This window comes from Mobula birostris, chromosome 1 (assembly GCF_030028105.1).
Source record: "Mobula birostris isolate sMobBir1 chromosome 1, sMobBir1.hap1, whole genome shotgun sequence".
Classification (NCBI taxonomy): domain Eukaryota; kingdom Metazoa; phylum Chordata; class Chondrichthyes; order Myliobatiformes; family Myliobatidae; genus Mobula; species Mobula birostris.
The window spans coordinates 151296328-151320969 of record NC_092370.1 but is presented as its reverse complement, the minus strand read 5'-3'; the positions used below and the strand labels follow the sequence as shown (position 1 = coordinate 151320969).

General features: G+C 42.6%; 1 protein-coding gene across 3 annotated transcripts in view; it reads left to right on the top strand.

Annotated features, from left to right (window-relative positions):
* The window catches only part of ubr1 (ubiquitin protein ligase E3 component n-recognin 1), a 288023-nt gene extending 266757 nt beyond the window's left edge, over positions 1 to 21266 (top strand). The window contains exons 45-47 of one of the 3 annotated variants that reach the window (XM_072264036.1): positions 11403 to 11573; positions 13700 to 13801; positions 19738 to 21266. In XM_072264036.1, the coding sequence (XP_072120137.1) occupies positions 11403 to 11573; positions 13700 to 13801; positions 19738 to 19873 (409 nt within the window). In that variant the 3' untranslated portion in view covers positions 19874 to 21266. Of the gene's footprint in view, positions 1 to 3261; positions 3425 to 11402; positions 11574 to 13699; positions 13802 to 14691; positions 19717 to 19737 lie in introns of those variants that run through there. The other 2 variants (XM_072264044.1, XM_072264054.1) reach the window with 2 other exon arrangements.
* Positions 21267 to 24642: the final 3376 nt, after the last annotated feature.

The window sequence follows — 24642 nt, the reverse complement described above, 5'->3', positions numbered from 1 at the left end:
AATTAATTACAAATATAAAACACAAAATAATTGATTGTATTAGTATTCACCACCTTCAAGTCAGTATTTAGTAGATGCACCTTTGGCAGTAATTACAGCCTTCAGTCTGTGTGGATAGGTCTGTATCAGCTTTGCACATCTGGACACTACAATTCTTCTCCAGTCTTCTTTACAAAACTGCTCAAGCTCTGTCAGATCACAAGAGGATCGTGAGTGAACAGTCCTTTTTAAGCAACACACACAAAAATTGCTGGTGAATGCAGCAGGCCAGGCAGCATCTATAGGAAGAGGTACAGTTGATGTTTCGGGCTGAGATCCTTCGTCAGGACTAACTGAAAGAAGAGATAGTAAGAGATTTGAAAGTGGGAGGGGGAGGGAGAGATCCAAAATGATAGGAGAAGACAGGAGGGGGAACGGTTGGAGCCAAGAGCTGGAAAGTTGATTGGGAAAAGAGATGTGAGAGGATCACGGGACAGACGGGAGGTCTAGAGAGAAAGAAAGGGGGAGGAGGATGGGCAAGGAGTATAGTGAGAAGGACAGAGGGAGAAAAAGAGAGAGAGAAAAATATATATATTAATAATGAATAATAAATAACGGATGGGGTACGAAGGGGAGGTGAGGTATTAACGGAAGTTAGAGAAGTCAATGTTCATGCCATCAGGTTGGAGGCTACCCAGACTCCAGCCACAAATTCTCAATTGGATTGAGGTCTGAACTCTGTCCTGGCCACTCCAGGACATTAACTTTGTGTTTTTTAAAGCCATTCCTGCGTGTAGCTTTGGCTTTGTGCTTGGGGTCATTGTGTTGCTGGAAAACAAATCTCCCAAGTTGCAGTTCTCTTGCAGACTGCATCAGGTTTTCCTCTAGGATTTCCCTGTATTTTGCTTCATTCATTTTATCCTCTATCTTCATAAGCCTTGCAGGGACTGCTACAGTGAAGCACCCCCATAGTATGATGCAAACACCACCATGCTTCACGGTAGGGATGGTGTGTTTTTGATGATGTGCGGTGTTTGGATCACACCAAACACACTGTTTAATCTGATGGCCAAAAAGCTCAATTTTGGTTTCATCAGACCATAGAACCTTCTTCCAACCGACTTCAGAGTCTCCCACGTGCTTTCCGGCCAAACGCTGATCAAGGTTTCATGTGAAGTTTTTTTTTTCCCCAACAGTGGCTTTCTCTTTGCCATTCTCCCATAAAGCTGCGACTGGTGAAGCACTCGGGCAACAACTGTTGTATGCACAGCCTCTCCCATCTCAACCACTGAAGCCTGTAACTCCTCCAGAGTTGTCATAGGTCTCTTGATGGCCTCCCTCACTAGTCCCTTGCACAGTCACTCAGTTTTTGAGGACAGCCTACTCTACACAGATTTACAGCTGTGCCATATTCTTTCTATTTCTTGATGATTGGTTTAACTGTACTCCAAGGGAAAGTCAGTGACTTGGAAATTATCTTGTATGCATCTCCTGACTTGTTCTTTTCAATAACCTTCTTGTGGAGTTGCTTGGAGTGTTCTTTTGTCTTCATGGCGTAGTTTTTGCCAGGATACTGACTCACCAGCATTTGGACCTTCCAGATACGGGTCTATTTTACTACAATCAATTGAAGTATCTTGACTGTACACAGGTGATCTCCATTTAGCTAATTATGTGACTTTTAAAACCAATTGGCTACACCAGTGATGATTTGGTGTATCGTATTAAAGCAATTGAATACTTATGCAATCGATTATTTGGTGTTTTATGTTTATAATTAATTTAGATCACTTTGTAGAGATCTGTTTTCACTTTGACACGAAAGTCTTTTTCTGTTGATCAGTGTCAAAAAAGCCAAATTGAATCCACTGCGATTCAATGTTGTAAAACAATAAAACATGAAAACTTCCAAATGGAGTGAATGCTTTTTATAGGTACTCTATATTGTGCACTTCCTTTGGAATGTGCTGTAATATAAGTTGAGGGAGAGTAAAGCTACAGGTGTATGTACCTCTAATTGCAAAGAACAATATAACCCAAAACAACTTTCAATTCAAACCAAGCAGGACAACCTGGATGGAAATGGATCTGGATCACAATGTCCCCATTTTATTCCATTTTTTTGTGCTTCATGTTCAATTGTTCTATTTAATATCAGAATGTATACAGTATACAACCTGAAATTTTTGCTTTTCACAGACATCCACAAAACAGAAGAAAACCGCAAAGAATGAATGACAGAAAAATGTTAGAACCCCAAAGCCCCCCCACCCCCTTCCATGCACAAGCAGCAGCAAAGCATCAACCCTTCCCCTCCCCTCACTTGTTCCAGCAAGAAGCAGCAGCGCCCACCAATCCCCAAACAAGCAATAGCAAAACCCCCAAAGAGTCCATGATCCAGGTCTATCAGAAACTACAGTCAATGACTCAGCACTTCAGCATGCCACAGGCTAACAAGGGACAGAGAGGTGTCAACCCTTCCACAGCAAGAGAGGACACCGACAGATTGCTGTTTTGATGTTACAGTCTGAAGTGACGCTTATTCAACCTTGCCTGACTCAAGAGCCAGCAGACTCACCATATATATATATATACACACACACACCCACCGCAAGCACTGTCTTAGTGTTTTGATCTCTTGTGATGTTTCAGTTGACAACACTGGCAAGGAATTCGGTCCACAGGGGCTGCACCCTGAAGGTGCACGTCTTCCAGTCTACTCCTGGGTACATTGAAAACGGCCATTTGGCGAATTCCACAGGCAGGAATGTACCGCCATGAACAACCGCAGTTTGAGTGCAGCTGTAGATCATGGTCTGTGACAGTACTCCAGGCACCTTGAAAGCGAGAAAAGATGCATTAAAGAAAGCAATTGAAACATTGTTTCGCAAAAAAGTTCGAAGCTCAAAGTCGTCATCCTCTGGCGTGCTGCTGACCTATCTGTGTCCTCACATCAGAAGAGATCTATGTCCAGAAGCATCAAGTGCAAAAACTGGCTCCACCAATAGCATTAGACAAGATCTTGCCACCTTGGATGTCCAGTCCCTATAACCATCTGTCCCCCATTAGGTAGGCTTTAAGCCTCACCGTTTCTTTCCAGACAACCAACCTAACCAGTTCCACTCCACCACCTTCCTCCTCTGTCTGGTGGAACTGGTTCTCACCCTCAATGGGTTTTCTTTTGGCTCTCCCCATTTCGAAGTTTAAATTGAATTTATTACCAAAGTACACGTATGTCACCATGTACAACCCTGAGATTCATTTTCTTGTGGTCATTCACAGTAAATATAAGAAACGCAATAGAATCGATGAAAGACCGCACACAACAGGATGGGCAAACAACCAATATGCAAAAGACAACAAACTGCAAATACAAAAAGAAAGAAAAAAAAGAAATAATAATAAGCAATAAATATCAAAAACGTGAGATGAAGAGACCTTGAAAGTGAGTCCATAGGTTGTGGTAACAGTTCAGTGATGGGATAAGTGAAGTTATCCTCTTTGGTTCAAGAGCCTGATGGTTGAGGGGTAGTACCTGTTCCTGAACCTGATGGTGTAGGTCCTGAGGCACCTGTGTCTTTTTCCTGAAGGCAGCAGTGAGAAGAGAACATGGCCTGGATGGTGGGGGTCTTTGATGATGGATGCTACTTTTCTGCAAAAGTGCTAGGCTGTATTCACTACTTTGTGGCATTTTCCTTCAAGGGCATTGGTGTTTCCATACCAGGCCGTGATGCAACCAGATGCAATATACTCTCCACTATACATCTATAGAAGTTTGTCAGCACTTTAGATGACATGCTAAATCTTCACAAACTTCTCAGAAAGTAGAGACGCTGCCATGATTTCTTTGTAATGGCACTTAACATGCTGACTGAGGAAAGATTGTCTGAAATGATAAAGGAATTTAAAGTTGCTAACCTTCTCCACTTCTGATTCCAAGATGAGGACTGGCTCATGGACCTCCAGGTTACCTCTTCTTGAAGTCAATAATCAGATCCTTGGTCTTGCTGACATTGAGTGAGAGGTTGTTGTTGTGGTACCACTCAACCAGGATTTCAATCTCCTTCCTATATGCTGTTTTGTCACGTTTGATTCAACCAGCGACAGTAGTGTCATCAGCAAACTTAGATATGGCACAGAAGCTGTACTTAGCCTCACAGTCATAAGTATGATGCAAGTAGATCTGATGACTGCTTCATGCACCCGGTGTGCCTCAGGGATCTGTACTGGGTCCAGTGTTGTTTGTCACATATATTAATGATCTGGATGATGGGGTGGTAAATTGGATTAGTAAGTATGCAGATGATACTAAGATAGGTGGCGTTGTGGATAATGAGGTAGGTTTTCAAAGCTTGCAGGGAGATTTAGGCTGGTTAGAAGAGTGGACTGAAAGATGGCAGATGGAGTTTAATGCTGAAAAATGTGAGGTGCTACATTTTGGTAGGACTAATCAAAATAGGACATACACGGTAAATGGTAGGGCATTGAAGAATGCTGTAGAACAGAGGGGTCTAGGAATAATGGTGCATAGTTCCCTGAAGGTGGAATCTCATGTGGATAGAGTGGTGAAGAAAAATTTTGGTATGCTGGCCTTTATTAATCAGAGCATTGAGTATAGGAATTGGGATGTAATGTTGAAATTGTATAGGGCATTGGTAAGGCCAAATTTGGACTATTGTGTACAGTTCTGGTCATCGAATTATAGGAAAGATGTCAATAAAATTGAGAGAGTACAGAGGAGGTTTACTAAAATGTTGCCTGGGTTTCATCTCCTAAGTTACAGAGAAAGGTTGAACAAGTTGGGTCTTTAGTCTTTGGAGCGTAGAAGGTTGAGGGAGGACTTGATAGAGGTATTTAAAATTATGATGAAGATTGATAGAGTCGACGTGGATAGGCTTTTTCCATTGAGAGTGGGGAAGATGCAAACAAGAGGACACGAGTTGAAAGTTAAAGGACAAAAGTTTAGTGGTAACATATGGGAGAACTTCTTTACTCAGAGAGTGGTGGCTGTGTGGAACGAGCTTCCAGCAGAAGTGGTTGAGGCAGGTTCAATGTTGTCATTTAAAGTTAAATTGGATAGATACATGGACAGGAAAGGAATAGTGGGTTATGGGCTGAGTGCAGGTCAGTGGGACTAGGTGAGAGTAAGAGTTTGGCACGGACAAGAAGGGCCAAGATGGCCTTTTTCCGTGCTGTAATTGTTATATGGTTATATATGCTGAGCTCATCAATTTCATCAACTTTGCCTCCAACTTCCACCCTACCCTTGGTCCATCTCTGACACCTTCTTCCCTTTCTTAATCTCCCTGGTCTCCATATCTGAAGAAAAGCTATCCACTGATGTCTTTTATAAACTTACAAACTCCCACAGCTATCTTGACTGTACCTCTTCCCATCCTGTCAATTGTAAAAATGCTATTCCCTTTTCTCATTCTGCCAGCTCTGCTGCATCTGTTCTCAGAATGGGGCTTTCCATTCTGAACATATCAGATGCCCACCTTGTCCTTGCCTTCCACCCACAAACCTCTGTAACCAGCACATCAGTCTCCGTAAGTTCACCATCTACAATGCGATCCTGCCACTGAGCACATCTTTCCCTCCTCTACCACTCCACCCCCCGCCCAATCTCCACTTTTCACAGGGATCATACTCAATGTAACTCCCTTGTCCACTCCTCCCTCCCCATTGAACTCTCTTCTGGCACTTAACCCTGCAAATGGGACAATGCTACATCTGTCCCTACATTTCCTCCCTCACCACCATTCAGGGCCCCAAACAGTCCTTCCAAGTGAGACAACACTTCACCTGCAAGTCTGTTGGGATCATCTACTGTATCCAATGCAGCCTTTTCAACATCAGTGAGACCTAACATAGATTGGAAGGTTGCATCATTAAGCACCTTCACTCTGTCCAGCACATCCACTCAGTGTGAAAACCTATCGAATACTGAAAGGCCTAGGTAGAGTGAAGGTGAAGAGGATGTTTCCTTTAGTGGGTGAACCTAGGACCAGAGGGCACAGCCTCGTAATAGATGTCCATTTAGAACAGAAATGAGGAGGAATTTCTTTAACCAGAGGGTTGTGAATCTGTGGAATTCATTGCCACAGACAGCTATGGAGGCCAGGTCATTGAGTATTTTTAAAGCAGAGCTGTTTAGGTTCTTGATTAGTCAGGGCATCAGAGGTTACGGGGCGAAGGCAAGAGAATGTGATTGAGAGGGATCATAAATCAGCCAGTATGGAATGGCAGAGCAGATTTAATGGGCCGAGTGACCTAATTCTGCTCCTATGTCTTCTGGTAATCAGCCATTCCAATCCAACTTCCCATTCCTATTTGGACACGTCAGTTCATGGCCTCTACAAAGAACCCCTTCATGTTTATGTGCATGGAACAGGCCCTTCCAGCTCCTTGAGCCATGCTGCCCAGCAGCTCCTGATTTAGCCCTAGCCACATCACAGGACAATTTACTCTGACCAATTAACCTCCCAACTGGGATGTCTTTGGACTGTGGGAGGGAACCAGCAACCTGACAGCGTGGAAATGGATTTCTTTAATTTCCAGTAATTTTCCCCCTCCCTTTCTTTCTTTTTCCATTCCCCATATTGTTTCCCCTCTCACTCTCTCTCTCATCTGGCCATCACTTACCTCAGGTTCCCCTCCTTCCTTTTCTTCCATAGTGTGCTGTGCTCTACTAACATATTCCTCTTCCTCCAGCCCTTTACCTTTCCATCTATCACCTCTCAGCTTCTTAGTTTGACTTCACTCCCCCACCCAGTCACCTTTCCCCACACCTTTCTCACCCGTCACCTGCCAGCTTGTAATCCTTCCCCTCCCCCAGCTTCTTCCCCCAACTTGTCAGCCCTGCTCATGGGTCTTGGCCCGAAATATCGACTGTTTATCCCCATCCGCAGATGCTGTCTGACTTGCTGAGTTCCTCCAGTATTTGGGTGTGTTCTGGATTTCCAACATCTGCAGGATCCTTAGTGTTTGTCTTGCTACCTTGGTTCGGTGTCCGCAGATTGGGTACTGAAGCCATTCATTGCCCCCCCTGTTCTTGAACACCTGCATGAGTGATAAGACAAGTGCTCTGATATGCTCCTGTAAAGGAATCTGATAATAACACAGTACCAAAAGAGACCAACTGGCCAATCTCCCTTCAGATGAACATTTGCTAGTTATGGTAATGCTCTGCTCATTTCCCTTAAAATCTGCTTATGGTTTAATTTCAACTATTCATCAGTTTATTACTGTTCAAAATGCTTCCATGTTTTTAGACATTCCAAATCAAAACTGCTCACTACATTAAAAGGCACTTTTCCCTTGTTCTTGCCAATTACAGTACTGTAGTAATTTTCTGTATTGCTGTCTCAAATAAACAAGTTTAATTTCATATGTGAGTGATGATAAACCTGATTCTCTTTTGTAGACTGAGAATAGAAAGGGGGCAAAGAAAGGGGAATAATGTTTGGGAAAAGGGGAAGGGAGAAGTGAGGGAGTGGGAAACACCAGAGAGAAAGTCTGACATGCTCAATAAACCAGTTGTTTGGAATCAAATGACCTTGCCTGGTGTTTCACTGCGTATGTCTGCACTCACACCACCCCCACCCCTGGCATCCACCTTTGCCACCTGTCCCACACCATCTCGCAGCACTTCACCTTCGCAAATAGGTCAATGGCAGATGCAATCTTAAAGGCTCTTCACGCGGCTTTAGATCATGTGGACAACACAAGCACCTATGTCAGGATGCTGTTCATCGACTATAGCTCAGCATTTAATACCATCCTTGCCACAATCCTGATTGAGAAGTTGCAGAACCTAGGCCTCTGTACCTCCCTCTGCAATTGGATCGTCGATTTCATAATGTAAGACCACAATCTGTGTGAATTAGTGATAATATCTCCTCGCTGATTAATCAACACTGGTGTACCTCAGGGGTGTGTGCTTAGCACACTGCTCTTCTCTTTATATACCCATGTCTGTGTGGCTAGGCATAGCTCAAATACTATCCATAATTTGTTGATGATACAACCATTGTTGGTAGAATCTCAGATGGTGACGAGAGGGCGTACAGGAGTGAGATATGCCAACTAGTGAAGTGGTGTCACAGCAACAACTCACAGTGGCATGCAATGTCAGTAAGACGAAAGAGCTGATTGTGGACTTCAGGAAGGGTAAGACGAAGTAACACATACCAATCCTCATAGAGGGATCAGAAGTAGAGAGAGTGAGTAGTTTCAAGTTCCTGGGTGTCAAGATCTCTAAGATGCAGTTTTAAAGAAGGAAAGATAGTGACTACATTAGGAGTTTAAAGAGATTGGGTATGTCAACAAATGCACTCCAATGTACCATGAAGAGCATTCTGACTGGCTGCATCACTGTCTGGTATGGGGGGCACTACTGCACAGGACTGAAAGAAACTGCACAGGGTTGTAAATTTATTTGGCTCCATCTTGGGCACTAGCCTATAAAGTACCCAGGACATCTTCAAGGAGCGGAGTCTCAGAAAGGCAGCGTCCATTATTAAGGTCCTCCAGCACCCAGTGCGTGCCTTTTTCTCACTGTTACCATCAGGTAGGAGGTACAGAAGCCTGAAGGCACACACTCAGCGATTCAGGAACAGCTTCTTCCCCTCTGCCATCCAATTCCTAAATGGACTTTGAACCCTTTTGACAGTACCTCACTTTTTTAATATATATTCTGTTTCTTGCATGATTGTTAATCTATTCACTATATGTATACTGAAATTGATTTACTTATTATTATGTTTTGTTTTTTTTCTTCTATGTTATGTATTGCATTGAACTGCTGTTGCTAAGTTGACAAATTTCATGACACATTCTGGTGATAATAACCTGATTCTGATTCTATTCACAGCATCCTTTGCTTCTGCCAGATTTACAAACTCACTTTCCACTCTGCATTGACAAATAGATTTTTGTACAGTACTGTATGCTAAACAGTGTATACAGTGGTATGCAAAAGTTTGGGCACCCCGGTCAAAATTTCTGTTACTTTGAATAGTTAAGTGAGTAGAAGATGAACTGATCTCCAAAAGTCATAAAGTTAAAGATGAAACATTCTTTTCAACATTTTAAGCAAGATTAGTGTATTATTTTTGTTTTGTACAATTTTAGAGTGGGGGAAAAAGGAAAGGCGCACCATGCAGAACTTTGGGCACCCCAAGAGATTTGAGCTCTCAGATAACTTTTACCAAGGTCTCAGACCTTAATTAGCTTGTTAGGGCTATGGCTTGTTCACAGATATCGTTAGGAAAGGCCAGGTGATGCAAATTTCAAAGCTTTATAAATATTTTGACTCCTCAAACCTTGTCCCAACAATCAGCAGCCATTGGCTCCTCTAAGCAGCTGCCTAGCACTCTGAAAATTAAAATAAATGATGCCCACAAAGCAGGAGAAGGCTATAGCAAAGTGTTTTCTAGTAGCCATTTCCCCAGTTCGTGATGTAATTAAGAAATGGCAGTTAACAAGAACGGTGGAGGTCAAGTTGAGGTCTGGAAGACCAAGAAAACTTTCCAGGAGAACTGCTTGTAGGATTGCTAGAAAGGCAAATCAAAACCCCCGTTTGACTGCAAAAGACCTTCAGGAAGGTTTAGCAGACTCTGGAGTGGTGGTGCACTGCTCTACAGTGCAGCGACGCCTGCACAAATATGACCTTCATGGAAGACTCATCAGAAGAAAACCTTTCCTGCGTCTTCACCACAAAATTCAGCGTCAGAAGTTTGCAAAGGAGCATCTAAAGCCTGATGCATTTTGGAAACAAGTCCTGTGGACTGATGAAGTTAAAATAGAACTTTTTGGCCGCAGTGCACAAAGGTATGTTTGGAGGAAAAAAGGGTGCGGAATTTCATGAAAAGAACACCTCTGTCCAACTGTTAAGCGTGTAAGCGGAACGAGTGCTACACATGCCCTTACACTTCCTCCCTTACCACCATTCAGGGCCCCAAACAGTCCTTCCAGGTGAGGCAACACTTCACCTGTGAGTCGACTGGGGTGATATACTGCGTCCGGTGCTCCCGATGTGGCCTTTTATATATTGGCGAGACCCGACGCAGACTGGGAGACCGCTTTGCTGAACATTTACGCTCTGTCCTCCAGATTAAGCAGGATCTCCCAGTGGCCACACATTTTAATTCCACATCCCATTCCCATTCTGACATGTCCATCCACGGCCTCCTCTACTGTAAAGATGAAGCCACACTCAGGTTGGAAGAACAACACCTTATATTCCGTCTGGGTAGCCTCCAACCTGATGGCATGAACATCGACTTCTCTAACTTCCGCTAAGGCCCCATCTCCCCCTCGTATCCCATCTTACTATTTTTATGCACACATTCTTTCTCTCACTCTCCTTTTTCTCCCTCTGTCCCTCTGAATATACCTCTTGCCCATCCTCTGGGTTCCCCCCCCCCCCTGTCTTTCTTCCCGGACCTCCTGTCCCGTGATCCTCTCGTATCCCCTTTTGCCTATCACCTGTCCAGCTCTTGGCTCTATCCCTCCCCCTCCTGTCTTCTCCTATCATTTTGGATCTCCCCCTCCCCCTCCAACTTTCAAATCCCTTACTCAGTCTTCCTTCAGTTAGTCCTGACGAAGGGTCTCGGCCTGAAACGTCGACTGCACCTCTTCCTACAGATGCTGCCTGGCCTGCTGCGTTCACCAGCAACTTTGATGTGTGTTGTTAAGCATGGATGTGGATTGATCATGCTTTGGGCTTGTGTTGCAATCAGTGGCATGGGGAACATTTACTGGTAGAGGGAAGAATGAATTCAATTAAATACCAGCAAATTCTGGAAGCAAACATCACATTATCTGTAAAAAAGCTGAAGATGAAAAGAGGATGGCTTCTACAACAGGATAATGATCCTAAACACACCTCAAAATCCACACCTCAAGAGGTGCAAGCTGAAGGTTTTGCCATGGCCCTCACAGTCTCCCGACCTAAACATCATCGAAAATCTGTGGATAGACCTCAAAAGAGCAGTGCATGCATGATGGCCCAAGAATCTCACAGAACTGGAAGCCTTTTACAAGGAAGAATGGGTGAAAATCTCCCAAACAAGAATTGAAAGACTCTTACCGGGCTACAGAAAGCGTTTACAAGCTGTGAATCTTGCCAAAGGGGGTGTTACTAAGTACTGCCATGCAAGGTGCCCAAACTTTTGCTTCAGGCCCTTTTCCTTTTTTGTTATTTTGAAACTGTAACAGATGGAAATAAAGAAGTCTTCTTCAAGTATTAAAGAAATGTGTCATCTTTAACTTTATGCCTTTTGGAAATCTGGTCATCTTTTACTTGCTTAGTTATTCACAGTAACAGAAATTTTGACCAGGGGTGCCCAAACTTTTGCATGCCACTGTATTTAAAATTAAGTGCCAGAACCTCAAGCTAATTTCAGCTTTTTCTTCAGTTGCCCCAGATCGTCAGATGATGAACCCAAGAACCTTGCCCTTTGCATGTTTTGTGGAGCTATGCTGTGTTCACAGAGTCAGTGTTGCAGGGAAGAAGTGAATGGAGAAGAGTTTGGCGCCTGTGTAGCTCACACTATCAACTACGGGTCTGGATTGGGAATGTTCCTCAGGTATCTTGTTGTGCGAACTAATTTGTGACCAAAGCCAAAGTCAAGCTTTTTTTTTGTCAGATACACAATTACATGTCTGCAGTGAAAAATTTGTAGCAGTATCACAGGTACATAGCACCATGATTGATTGATTAATTAAACATAAAGGTATCATGGAATCATGTCATGAGGAAAGAGTATGTCTGAAAGAGCTTTCTTTTTGTAAGTATTTATTCAATTCCCCTTTGAAAGAGACATACTTCACTGTTTCTTCAACACATTTCAATTTCTTCACCTTTTTTGGGGTTTAAATCCATGTTTACTGATATCTGATAAATTCATTCTTCAGATGCTGTATTCAGCACTGATGATAATCATCCATTCCATCCAGTTGGGTGAGTTAATGATAACCAATAAGCTTGATAGGTGATGAACTCCACAGGTTCACTGCTCTGGGCAGTGATTCCAATGTTACAGCTATATCTGACAGTCACAACAAAGACAAGGGCTTGCAGCTTCTGCAGCAGTTCCTCCCCATACTGGAATCTGGAGATAACTTCTCATTACTATACTGATGCATCTGTCCTCAGCCGCCTCTACTGCCAAGATCAGGCTAAATGCAAACTAGAGGAACAGCACCTTGTATTCAGCCTGGGGAGTCTATAACCTGGTGGCATGAGCTTTGAATTCTCTGATCTCTGGTTAACTGCTCCAGCTCTGTCCCCTTCTTTCTCTTCCTGATCCAGATCTCCTTCCCCTCTCTAACCTTCTTCATCTGCCCGTTACTCACATACTCCTCGCACTGGTTCCTCGCTGCCTTCCCCACCTCGCTCTCTTTATTCCATTCATAGAACCATAGAAACTACAGCACAGAAACAGGCCCTTTGGCCCTTCTTGGCTGTGCCAAACCATTTTCTACCTAGTCCCACTGACCTGCACACGGACCATATCCCTCCATACACCTCCCATCCATGTATCTGTCCAATTTATTCTTAAATGTTAAAAAAGAACCCGCATTTACCACCTCGTCTGGCAGCTCATTCCATACCCCCACCACTCTCTGTGTGAAGAAGCCCCCCCCCCAATGTTCCCTTTAAACTTTTCCCCCCTCACCCTTAACCCATGTCCTCTGGTTTTTTTCTCCCCTTGCCTCAGTGGAAAAAGCCTGCTTGCATTCACTCTATCTATACCCATCATAATTTTATATACCTCTATCAAATCTCCCCTCATTCTTCTACGCTCCAGGGAATAAAGTCCTAACCTATTCAACCTTTCTCTGTAACTGAGTTTCTCAAGTCCCGGCAACATCCTTGTAAACCTCTGCACTCTTTCAACCTTATTAATATCCTCCTATGACATTCCATCACCTTCAGCTCTTTGTCACTTCCACCTATCACATCCCAGCTTCTGGTGTTCTTGCCAGTTTCCCATCCCTTATCACACACCCCTCTCACATGGATCCACCTGTTGCTTACAAGTTTTTCCTTCACCTTTACATCAATTATCCATTTCCTGTCATTGATGCTGCCTAACCCACTGACTTCCTTCAGCATCTTGTATGTTACACTGAACAATCATCTTGGGGTTCCCATTTCTGATTGGAATCTAGTGACCCAGACCTAACGTGTTTACAGAACTGAATTCCCAGTAGCCTGGTTACACTTGCAGTCCAGCCCACATACTGACTCGCTTGTGGATTGTTGGGTTCAGTACTCAGGTGGCACCAGAAGAAGGCAGACTCCAACACCTTGGAGTTGTAGCACTTCCAAGGATCCTAGGAACCATTCGAACAATAAACAAAAACCTAGACTTTAGCAACTCTTCCCTAATATGATAGTTCAGTAAAAAAAATCTATTCTTTTAAGCCTTGAGATAGCAGATTTAAAGTTTAAACTCTACTACAAAGAAATGGTAAATGCAAATTTATTTTATCCACTGCGATATTTGAAGCTAGTTGGAAAATTCACCTTGGCAAACATGGTACCGTAGTAAATCATCAGAAAATTTGTTGCTGTTCCACTGTTGGCATTCCTTCCATTGTTTCCCTTTGTACTGCCTCAATGTGCTCATGAGAAAAGATCTGTATGCAAAACCAAACTTTTCACTGTACGTCAGTACATGTAAATAATAAACCAATTTACCACCAGGATACGGGAGTGTGATGTCCTGCTGCTGGCAGGAAAAAACAGAGGATGTTTCATACCTGCTCCATACCTGGATGATTATGGAGAGACGGATCAGTTTCTCAGGTATGATTATTTCAAAGAAATTTCTTCCTGTGCTATGATAGAATAGTTACTGTATGGCCACAGTGTCTTTCCAAGCAGGCCTGAATAGCATCCAGTTTAAAACTGAGTTATCAAGGATTGCATAAATCTTACAGAATAACTAGATACTGTAAAAATTCATCAATGAATGTTATGGTTTCAGTAAGAAAGCAAAGTAAGAATACTGAGACTAGAGAGAGAGTTTTATCATAGGTGAAGATTTGATACACCAAGGGTAGACATGGTTTATTCATCTCAAGTATTAGATGTACATAGAAAAGTTTATATAATGTCTCTTGCAATCTTGGAATGTCTCAAGGGGTCCTTGGCTATTGATTTATTTCTGAAGTCAAGTCAAGTCGCTTTTTATTGTCATTTTGACCATAAACTGATGGTACAGTACACAGTAAAAATGAAACAACGTTCCTCCAGGACAATGGTGCTACATGAAACAACACAAACTACACTAGACTATGTAAGACAACACAAAAACTACACTAGACTACTGACCTAAAAAGGACTACATAAAGTGCACAAACAGTGCAGGGCAGTACAATAAATAATAAACAAGACAATAGGCACAGTAGAGAACAAATTACAAAATAATGATGATGTAGGTGTCAGTGTAGTCTCTGGGTATTGAGGAGTCTGATGGCTTGAGGGAAGAAACTGTTGCACAGTCTGGTTGTGAGAGCCCAAATGCTTCGGTACCTTTTGCCAGATGGCAGGAGGGAAAAGAGTTTGTATGAGGGGTGCGTGGGGTCCTTCATAATGCTGTTTGCTTTGTGGATGCAACGTGTAGTGTAAATGTCTGTAATGGCAGGAACAGAGACCCCAATAATCTTCTCATCTGACCTCACTGTCCGCTGCAGGGTCTTGCGATCCGAGACGGTGCAATTCCTGAACCAGGCAGTGATGCAGCTGCTCAGGATGCTCTCAATACATCCTCTGTAGAATGTGGTGAAGATGGGGGGTGGAAGATGGACTTTTCTCAGCTTTCGCAGAAAGTAGAGACGCTGCTGGGCTTTCTTGGCTATGGAGCTGGTGTTGAGGGACCAGGTGAGATTCTCTGCCAGGTGAACACCAAGAAATTCGGTGCTCTTAACGATCACTACAGAGGAGCCATCAACGTTCAGCGGAGAGTGGTCGCTCCGTGCTCTCCTGAAGTCAACGACCATCTCTTTTGTTTTGTTCACATTCAGAGGCAGGTTGTTGGCTCTGCACCCGTCCGTTAGCCGCTGCACCACCTCTCTGTATGCTGACTCATCATTCTTGCTGATGAGACCCACCACGGTCGTGTCATCGGCGAACTTGATGATGTGGTTTGAGCTGTGTGTTGCAGCACAGTCGTGGGTCAGCAGAGTGAACAGCAGTGGACTGAGCACACAGCCCTGGGGGACCCCGTGCTCAGTGTGATGGTGTTGGGGATGCTGCTCCCGATCCAGACTGACTGAGGTCTCCCAGTCAGGAAGTCTAGGATCCAGTTGTAGAGGGAGGTGTTCAGGCCCAGCAGTTTCAGCTTTCCAATCGGGTGCTGAGGAATGATTGTGTTGAATGCTGAAATGAAATCTGTGAACAGCATTTGACAGTGAAGGCCCTGTTGTAATTCATGAAAAGTTGCAGCTTATTTGCACACAATGTTCCATTAGAGCAGTGTAACAGCCAAACTTTCTGTTCATAGTTCTTGGTTCTGAGGAAGAGTCTTCAAGTCTTTAGTTGTCGTTCAACCATACACTTGAATAGAGTCAAACAAAACAGCAATCCTGTGGAGCCAAGGTGCACAGTCACGCACTAGAGATATAGCACATAGGAAAATGATAGCAAAAAAACTCAGTGTTAAAAATGGTACCTTGTCCAAGTCCTGAGTGCCCATTGGCCTATAGATTGATGGTACATGGATGTTGCCCTGGTGCCACATTTCTGTAAGAATAGCCCATAGCAATTGCTCACATCACACGGTGCAGCCACAGTCAAACCCTTTGTCTTTCACTGAGTGAATATTGGAGGCTGTCACCGATGAGAGGGGCCAGCTCCCAGCTCAGTAGGGAATCGAGTGGCACACAGCCAGCTCCAGCAACTCCTTCCTTGGCAGCCGCAACAGGCGAGCCCGAGGCATGAATGAGGCCTGGTTCATGCCACAACCAAGGCCATGCAGCTCCCAATGAACCAGTGAATCGGACTTGCGGTATTCTACATTAGCAATGTACAACAGGGTCTTTTGCGATCGCAACAAAAGTGTCCCACACCATCCATTAGATTGCACACCAGCACCGACAATGCCTTCTTCCTCGGGTGGCTGAAACAGGCTGCGACAAGTCCAGCTCCATTGCTAGCCAGCAACTCGCTAGTGGGGTAAACCTGCAGTACCTGATGTCCTTGGTAAGCAGCAGCGTCTTGCAGTTGTAAAAAGATGTAATGGACGAGCAATCACACCTTTGCTCGGACCCAGCGAGGCCACTGCTTCTGAGCAATCTGCCATCTTACTGGAATGTTAACTTTTTCATTGTCCACAGGTGCTGTCTGACATGCTGAGGGGTGCCAGCATTTTCTGCTTTTATTTCAGATTTTCAGCAACTGCAGTTCTTTGATTTTCATTCTGTTTGAAGTTTAACTAGTGAACTATCCAATTTTATTATATTGCATTGTATTGGGAATCCCATTCTGTTTATAGAAGAAATCTCGGTTAGAATAAGCCTACGACCCAGTTACAGAAGCTCTTCTGAGCAATGAGTCATGGTGAGAAAATGTACAGGAAATTGTTAAAGCAATGGAAATAAGAATCCTTTCAAGTAATTTTGCTGCGTCGAGCCGCAGTTGGTTTACCAAATGGTTAGCCTCCATGGAAGAGTCATAGAATACAACAGCACAGAACTTGGCCCCTTGGCCCATCTGTTCCATGCCAAACTATTATTCTGTCTGGTCACATCAACCTGCAGCCAGACTATAGACCTCCATACCCCTCCCATGTGTTGAAATCGACAGCACATCCACTGCTTCTGCTAGCATCTCACTCCACATTCTCACCACCCTCTGAATGAAAATGTTTCCCCTTATGTTCCTCTTAAACACCTCATCTTTCACCTTAACCCATGACCTCTAGTTTTCATCTCACCCAACCTCTGGAAAAAGCCTGTTTGCATTTACCGTACCTACAGTATACCCCTCATAATTTAATGTACATCTATCAAATCTCCCCCCATTCTGCTACACTCCAGAGAATAGAATCCTACCAATTCAACCTTTTCATATGACTCAGGTCCTCCAGTACCAGCAACATACTTGTCATTTTCCTCTGTACTCGTTCAATCTTATTGATATTCTTTCCCATAGGTAGGGAACCAGAACTGGACACATTACTACAAATTATGCCTCGCCAATGTCTTATACAACTTCAACATAATATCCCATCACAATTTTTTGATCTATGAAGGCCAGTGCACCAAAAGCTTGTTATGACCCTATCTACCTGTGATGCCACTTTCAAGGAATTATGGACTAGTATTCCCAGATCCCTTTGTCCTACCATACTCCTCAGTTCCCTACCACTTAGCATTTAAATCCTACCCTAGTTTGTCCTCCCAAAGTGCAACGCCTCACACTTGACTGCATTAAATTCCATCTGCCATTTTTCAGCCTATTTTTCCAGCTGATCCCGATCCCACTGCAAGCTTTGAAAGTCTTCCTCACTGTCCACTATGCCCCCAATCTTGGTGTCATCCAAATTTGCTGATCTAGTTTACCACATTATCATCCAGATCATTGATATTGATTGCAAACAACAATGGACACCGTGTCAATCACTGTGGTACACCATTGGTCACAGGCCTCCAATCAGAGAGGTAACTGTCTACTACTACTCTCTGGCTTTCTTTTTTGGATTAGTCCCACAAAGCCAATGTACTACCTTATACTGTATGCCAAGCAACTGAACTTTCTTGACTACTCTCCTATGTGGGATATTGTCAAAGACCTTGTTAAAGTCCATGTAGACAACATCGACTGCTTTTCCTTCATCAACTTTCCTAGCAACCTCAAAGAATTCTAGTAAGATTGGTTAGACATAACTTACAATGCACAACGCCATGCTGACTATTCATAATAGGTCCTTGTCTATCCAAATACTTACATATCAGATCCCTTAGAATACCTGTCAATAACTTATCCACTACTGATGTCAGGCTCACCAGCCTAATTTCTGTCTTACCTTTGGAGCCTTTCTTAAACAACAGAACAACATGAGGATTTATCCCCTTCTGTTCTGTAATCTGTATATGGTCGATGACTTTTCTGCTTTGCATCTCTTTTCTCAATTTTGTTTCCATCTCCTGAGTAAGTATTATGTGGAGTTAGCTTTGAAGAGGAGTTGAAGCCACCATAGATCAACCATGATCATATTAGAGCAAGTTTAAGGGGCTGAGTGACCTGCTCCTGTTCATATTGTGTACTTGTTCCCTTTGTAACCTCCTTCCTATGACAGTGCTCAGAACAGTGTGTCTGTATCAGTATTCCAGTGTAAATTATTCCAAATTACTTCTGCACTGGATCATACTGAGTCCCAGTTTACTACTGTAATCATACTGTCCTCAAGAGCTGTAACCCAGGACAGGGAGCGAGTTACATGGAAAGACTGGCATTACTGAGTTGGCAGAAACCCTTCTGAAGAGAACTTGAACAGCAGTAACAGGGCTAAGGAAGGAGAGTTAGAAAGTGTTGTTTGGTATCTCTGATATAAATTTCTGTTAATCTGCATCTGCTACTTTAAGCCACCTAGCACGAGATGAAATTTCAATCTTCATGTTTAAAATTAAGCCATTGTTGACAGACAGTTTCACAAACGCTGCCTTTTCAATTCAAACTATTTCAATCCAAGTTTAATTGTCATTCAACCCTACGTGAACACCCATGAAAACAGCCAAATGAAACAGCGTTTGTCAAGGTACAAAACACAGTACCAATAGTCACACATAGCACAAGCACACACAAAATAGCAAGCCCAAATGGTATCACAATCACACAATAAAAAGACATCAAAATTCACGCCATCAGTCCACAGTTGACCACAATAGAGCTCTCCCACCGAGCGAGCCTTGAGGGGGCCAGCACCAGCTCCTGCCTGGACACCGCGCCACACTGCCCCCAGTGCCCCTCCCCAATCAGGTGACACTGTGGGTTGAGGCCCAGTTCTCACGCATACAAGACAACAAGCCCACAAGCCCAAAAAGAATATCAGGTACAGGATCCATCCTCCTTCCTGGCAACTTTTAAAGGATCACATTTGCTTCATCCTTAGATGACAAAAGCCCTGTCTTGCTGGTTGAAGGTATTGTTTATGGAACCATCTTTACAACTCACCTATGCTTTTGCTACCTAAATTTTCCATTGTGATTAGTTGTGTCCATAGATGGTATATCGAATACTCACTTTCTGATCTTATTGCCCCCTTACCTTTCTAATCCACCTGAAGCCTTCAGTTTTATTTTTGCCTAATTTGTTCTTTCTCTTCCCCATTTTTAAAGTTATGGTAAATTTCTGCTTTCACTCCCCATTCTTTGCTCTGAGAAGCACAATGGGGTAGTTTACTAAAGGGTTAACCAAAAGGAGGTCTGATTTCCAGGGAATTTAATTTTCCAAGTTTACTCAAAAACACATATGGTGATTGAATGTGGTATGAGAGTTCTATCCCTATAAAGACAAGGGTGGTTGACGAATGGGAAGGATTTTTTTAAATTTATGAACCTGATCCTTTGGTAGCTTGCATATTTATATTTCCATCAACTTGTTTCCTTTTTCCGCAGTCATGTTGGGTTTTTCCAATCCCTTTGTATTCACAGACATTATCTCTGTGAGCTAGTTGCACCTTTCACCTGAAACCTTAATATTTCCAACTGCATACTGAATTTTGTTGCTTTTCTTAAAAGGAGAGGCAACCCACTGCATCTGTGCACTGAGCGATACAAGAAACTCCAACAGCTATGGCTACAGCACCGCATTCTCGAAGAGATCACAAGGAACCAAGATGTAAATCAAATCGTCTTTGATTGGGAGCAGCTTTGAACACTTGATCAGCAATATCACTGTACCTTGCTATTTGTATCACGTCAGTGGTTAGTTTCTCAGAGCTGATTAAGTTGATGTGCGCTGTTTCTAATCTGCTGTGGCTGTAATCTGGTTACAGTGCAGCCAGCTCACACCAGCAAGGAAGCCAATAACTTGTAGTTTCAGGCCTCCAGATATTCTTAAAATGCCTTTTGACCATATGTCTTACATGGAGACCTTGGAGTAAAAAAGGAAAACTAATTGGAGGGCAAAGTTAGAAACTTCAACTTGATGGTTATATTTCTTCCAACCCCAATTCTTCCCCAGCACTGCCATATTTGTTGTGTAAGTAATTTTCCAGCCCTGGAGAGGTCAGATCAGTCCAAGCACTGATATTTGAATTGGTGTAACTGTACCAGTTTGAAGAACAGTTGAAGGAGGATAAACATTTAGTGAGCTGTGATCACGGCCATTCATTTATACGCCTTGCATGCACTAAACATTTTTTACAAAATTACTGCCCTTAACTATGTTCGGGATGTATCAGGGATCCAGATACACATGTTTTGATCACAGGGATTTGAGAAACATATTTATCTCCATAAAGTTTGCTTTATTCCATAATTTTAGTCAATGTATTTGATATCAGCCAGGAATTAACAGTACCTGACAGGTTCTGTTCTGGTTTTGCTTAATTTCTGTCTGTAAATAACATTGTTTTATGGATGCAGAAATTATTATCCACACTTGAATGTATGAAGTGATAGGAAATTAAATGTAATCGCAGAAGTTTGCCAACTGCCCACCCCCCAAGTTTGCCGCCTCATTCATAAGGTCATGGCTGACCCTGTGTCTTGTAGTCCGAAACAATGCAAATGCCTTCAGTCGGTCAAGGCTTAAAGTGTGGGTAGTACGATGAAAAAAAACTTTTGAAGAGAAGCTGATTTTTATCTTATCCTTGAATATTAAATGTGAAAACTTTCAGAGGGGATACTGCAATATTGAACTTGAGAGAGCTCAAAAATATGCGCAATTGCTGGAAGTTCATGTAAAAGGACATTTGGTGATTAAAATACAATGGAAGTTGTGGAATCTGTGTGTGCCTGCCCTGTTTCATATAATGCTTTACAGTGAATTGCATTTGATTGTGATGCTCTTTAGCATGGTGAAAACAGAATTGTTGGAACAAGGAAGATTTTTATCTTCTCTGAGCTCCATTGTAGGTATCTGATCTTTCACTTGATTCTCTTTGTCTTAATAGAGCTATGTGACCTAGTAATAGGGTCTACCAAGTTTAAACAAATATTTTATAAAGTTAATTACAAATAAAGAATATACCAAATATAGCATATTTTCTGTTTTTACTTTTGGAGTGGGACTGTAATAAATGACATGGTTACTAAATAAATAAAACGCTATGTATTCCTAAGTTGTTTATTGGTGAATTGCTGGTGATGCTCATTAACATTTGTGTTTTAACAGTCACGCTGTTGTAAGTTACGATAGCTTGTTACACTTCACATACATGGGCATGAACCAGTTATTGAATGAGTGTAGTTTATTCAGTGCCACTGTGGTTTTTGTTCAGTTCTCCTGAGGACTGCCACAACGCCAGGGCAGTTGATCAGCTGTCAATACAGGCACAATAACAAATAGAATCTTGCTCAGTGTCTTGACTGTTCCTCACCCCTTCTTTACCTGTTGCAAATATATCACATGTTGTGGGGAAAAACATTAGGAAGTCAGAGTCATAGAATCATTGAATAGTACAGCTCAGAAATCGATCCTTTGGCTCATCTAGTCCATGCTGAACTTTTATTCCACCTAGTCCCATCAACCTGCAATCAGCCTATAGCTTTCCATCCACTTCACATCATGTACCTATACAAATTTCTCTTAAACGTTGCAGTTGATCACTCATCCACCAATTCCACACACTCACCACCATTGAAGTGGTCCCCCCTCATGCTTCCCTTAAATGTTTCACCTTTAACCCATGACTTCTAGTTCTCATCTCACCCTACCTCAGTGGAAAAAGCCTGCTTGCATTTACGTAAGTATACCTCTCGTATCAGGAATAAGGACATTGGCAAGAATATGGTGAGCTGTATTTTAAGACTTACAATCATCGCACACTGATTTAAAACTGGAATTGATTTTTCAGGAACTGGTTAAATAAAAAGTGAATTGTGCAAATGCAGATGATGTGAAAGTGAATTGTTGACAACCAGTCTGATAGTAGTTACTGACAGTTCACATTTGGATGACAGTCCCGTAAAGTGACCACCTCACCCAATGACCTACTTTTTCATTTCGCAAACACGAGGAAATCTGCAGATGCTGGAAATTCAAGTAATACACACAAAAAATGCTGGTGAACGCAGCAAGCCAGGCAGCATCTATAGGAGGAGGTACAGTCAACATTTCGGAGAAGGGCCTCGGCCTGAAACATCAACTGTATCTTTTCCTATAGATGCTGCCTGGCCTGCTGCGTTCATCAGCATTTTTTATGTGTGTTACTTTTTCATTTGGCTGCTTTGTGTAGCAAACACAGCTCATATTTGAGGTTAGCCAGAGAACATAGCACTATTGAGGAAAAGGAGTTTAACAGTATTGTTACCAACCAGAATCTGGTTATGTATATTTCAATAAAAGTTGCCACGGTCATATTGGTTGGAGCAGCCTACATGCACAGTGTTTTGATGCAGTGTCCTAGTGCCTGGTAAACTACAGAGCTACCCAGAGGTTATGAAATAAAAGCAGAAAAAATGCTGGGAAAGCCCAGCAGGTGTTCAACATCTGTGGAGAATTTGACATAGTGAACTAAATATTTTCTCACACAGGAAAAGTGTGCCAGAAGTCAAGTACTTTCAGAAATTAATGACCAAATTTGTCAAGAGCACATGTATGCCTCCCCTACTGTTGTCACACTGATCATGTAGATTACATTGTTCTGTTAACAAACATCATCTTAATCTGGAGCAACAAACAATGTGCTGGAGGAACTCAGAGGGTCAAGCTGCATTTATGAGGACAGGAGTCAGGGTTCTTGCAACTCTGATGCAGGTCTTGAGGGATTTTGACCTGAAACACCAACAGTTCCTTTCCTCCCATGGATGTTGCTGGATCCACTAAGATTGCATTTGCTGGAATCTGGAGCAACCATCAGTCTCGTTTCTCCATTAGTAATGAATTTTCCTTTATCGTCAGTAATTGGTTAGATGTAGGAATTTTTGTTATACCAGTGGATATGGTTCCCCAGTTGACATGAAAGGTTATATTTAGAAAAAGAGGGCCATCAAGCCCTTCAGACCTGCTTTGCTGTTCTTTGATTTAGTGCTGGTCTACTACAATACTGTTGTGTCAATCTTCTGTTGAGTCAACTTGCAGAAGGAGGGTGTCCCTGGCTCTGTCCTTCAACCCTGCACCAATCTGCTGCTGGTGGTATTTCCAGACAATTTTTAACTTCTCTATATTTTATTCTAAGATTCTCAGCTGCTTTAAAAAAGAAAGTCACTGCCATCCTGGTACTTAGGAAAGACAAGATAACCTGCTTAAATATTACTACCTGATGGCTCTGGAACCCATCATCATGAAGTGACATGAGGGGGTCATTATGGCACATATTAATTCCAGCCTCTCATAACCTTGACCTACTGCCAAAACAGGTCTACATTCATCTCTGCAGTATCTGATAGTAGACCATAGTTTATTGACTGCAGCTCTGCCATCAGAATTTATAAAACCATGCATATTCATCTCCAAACTCCTCCACCTGAGGCTTAACGCTTCCCTTTGTACCTAGACCCTTGATTTCCTAACCAAGAACAGCAATTAGTAAGGATTGGTAACAATACCTCCACCATATTATTCTCAACACTGGTGCCCCACAAAGCTGCACTTTACTCTTTTCCCTCTACACTCTCAACTCTTTGACCAGACTGCACATCACAGGAATCAGCCTCCCTTCTATGTACTCAGTCTGCATTTCTTAACTGCCTCAGTGAAGCAACTAGCAAAATGAAGTATTTCATCCATCCAAGACATTCTCTCTTTTCACCTCCACCCCCATTGGGCAAAAGCCTGAAAGTATGTTACATCAGGCTCAAGGACAACTTCTCCCCACAATTGAATGGTTCCATAGTATGATTGGATGGACTCTTGACCTTTCAATCTTGCTTTGGCCTTGCACCTTACTGTCTATCTGCATTGTACTTTAATGCTTCATCCTGTAATCCATTGTTGTTTTAACTTGTATTGCCTCAACTAACTGTTGTAATGAATTGATCTGTATGAGCAGTGTGCAAGACATTTTTCACTGTACCAACTTGAAAATTTATCTTATTTACATGTATGTATGGATGCAATTAAAAACTTCCTTACAGCAGCATCACGAGTACCTTGCACAAGATACACAGCATTCACAAGAAAAACATAAAGTACAAAGCAAAATTGTACAAGAAAGAGCATAAAACACAAATTCCATTGCAAAGTGGTCAATGTGGTCATAATGTTGCTTAACCAGTGTTGTTATTTAATCACTGGTTGAAGGATTTCATCCTTGCCTCAATCACAAACAGTTCCATTTTATTCTACAATTATTACCTTGGTCCTGGACTCCTCAGGCAGGAGAAGTATCTTCCCTGCATCCAGCCTGTTAAGTCCAATAAGAATTTGCTGAGTCTCAACGAGATATCTTCACTCTTCTAAGCTCTGGTTGGTACACTACACATTTTGTACTTTATCTTGTACAGTAAAGCTGCTGTCCCTGATAGCAGTAAAGTAAA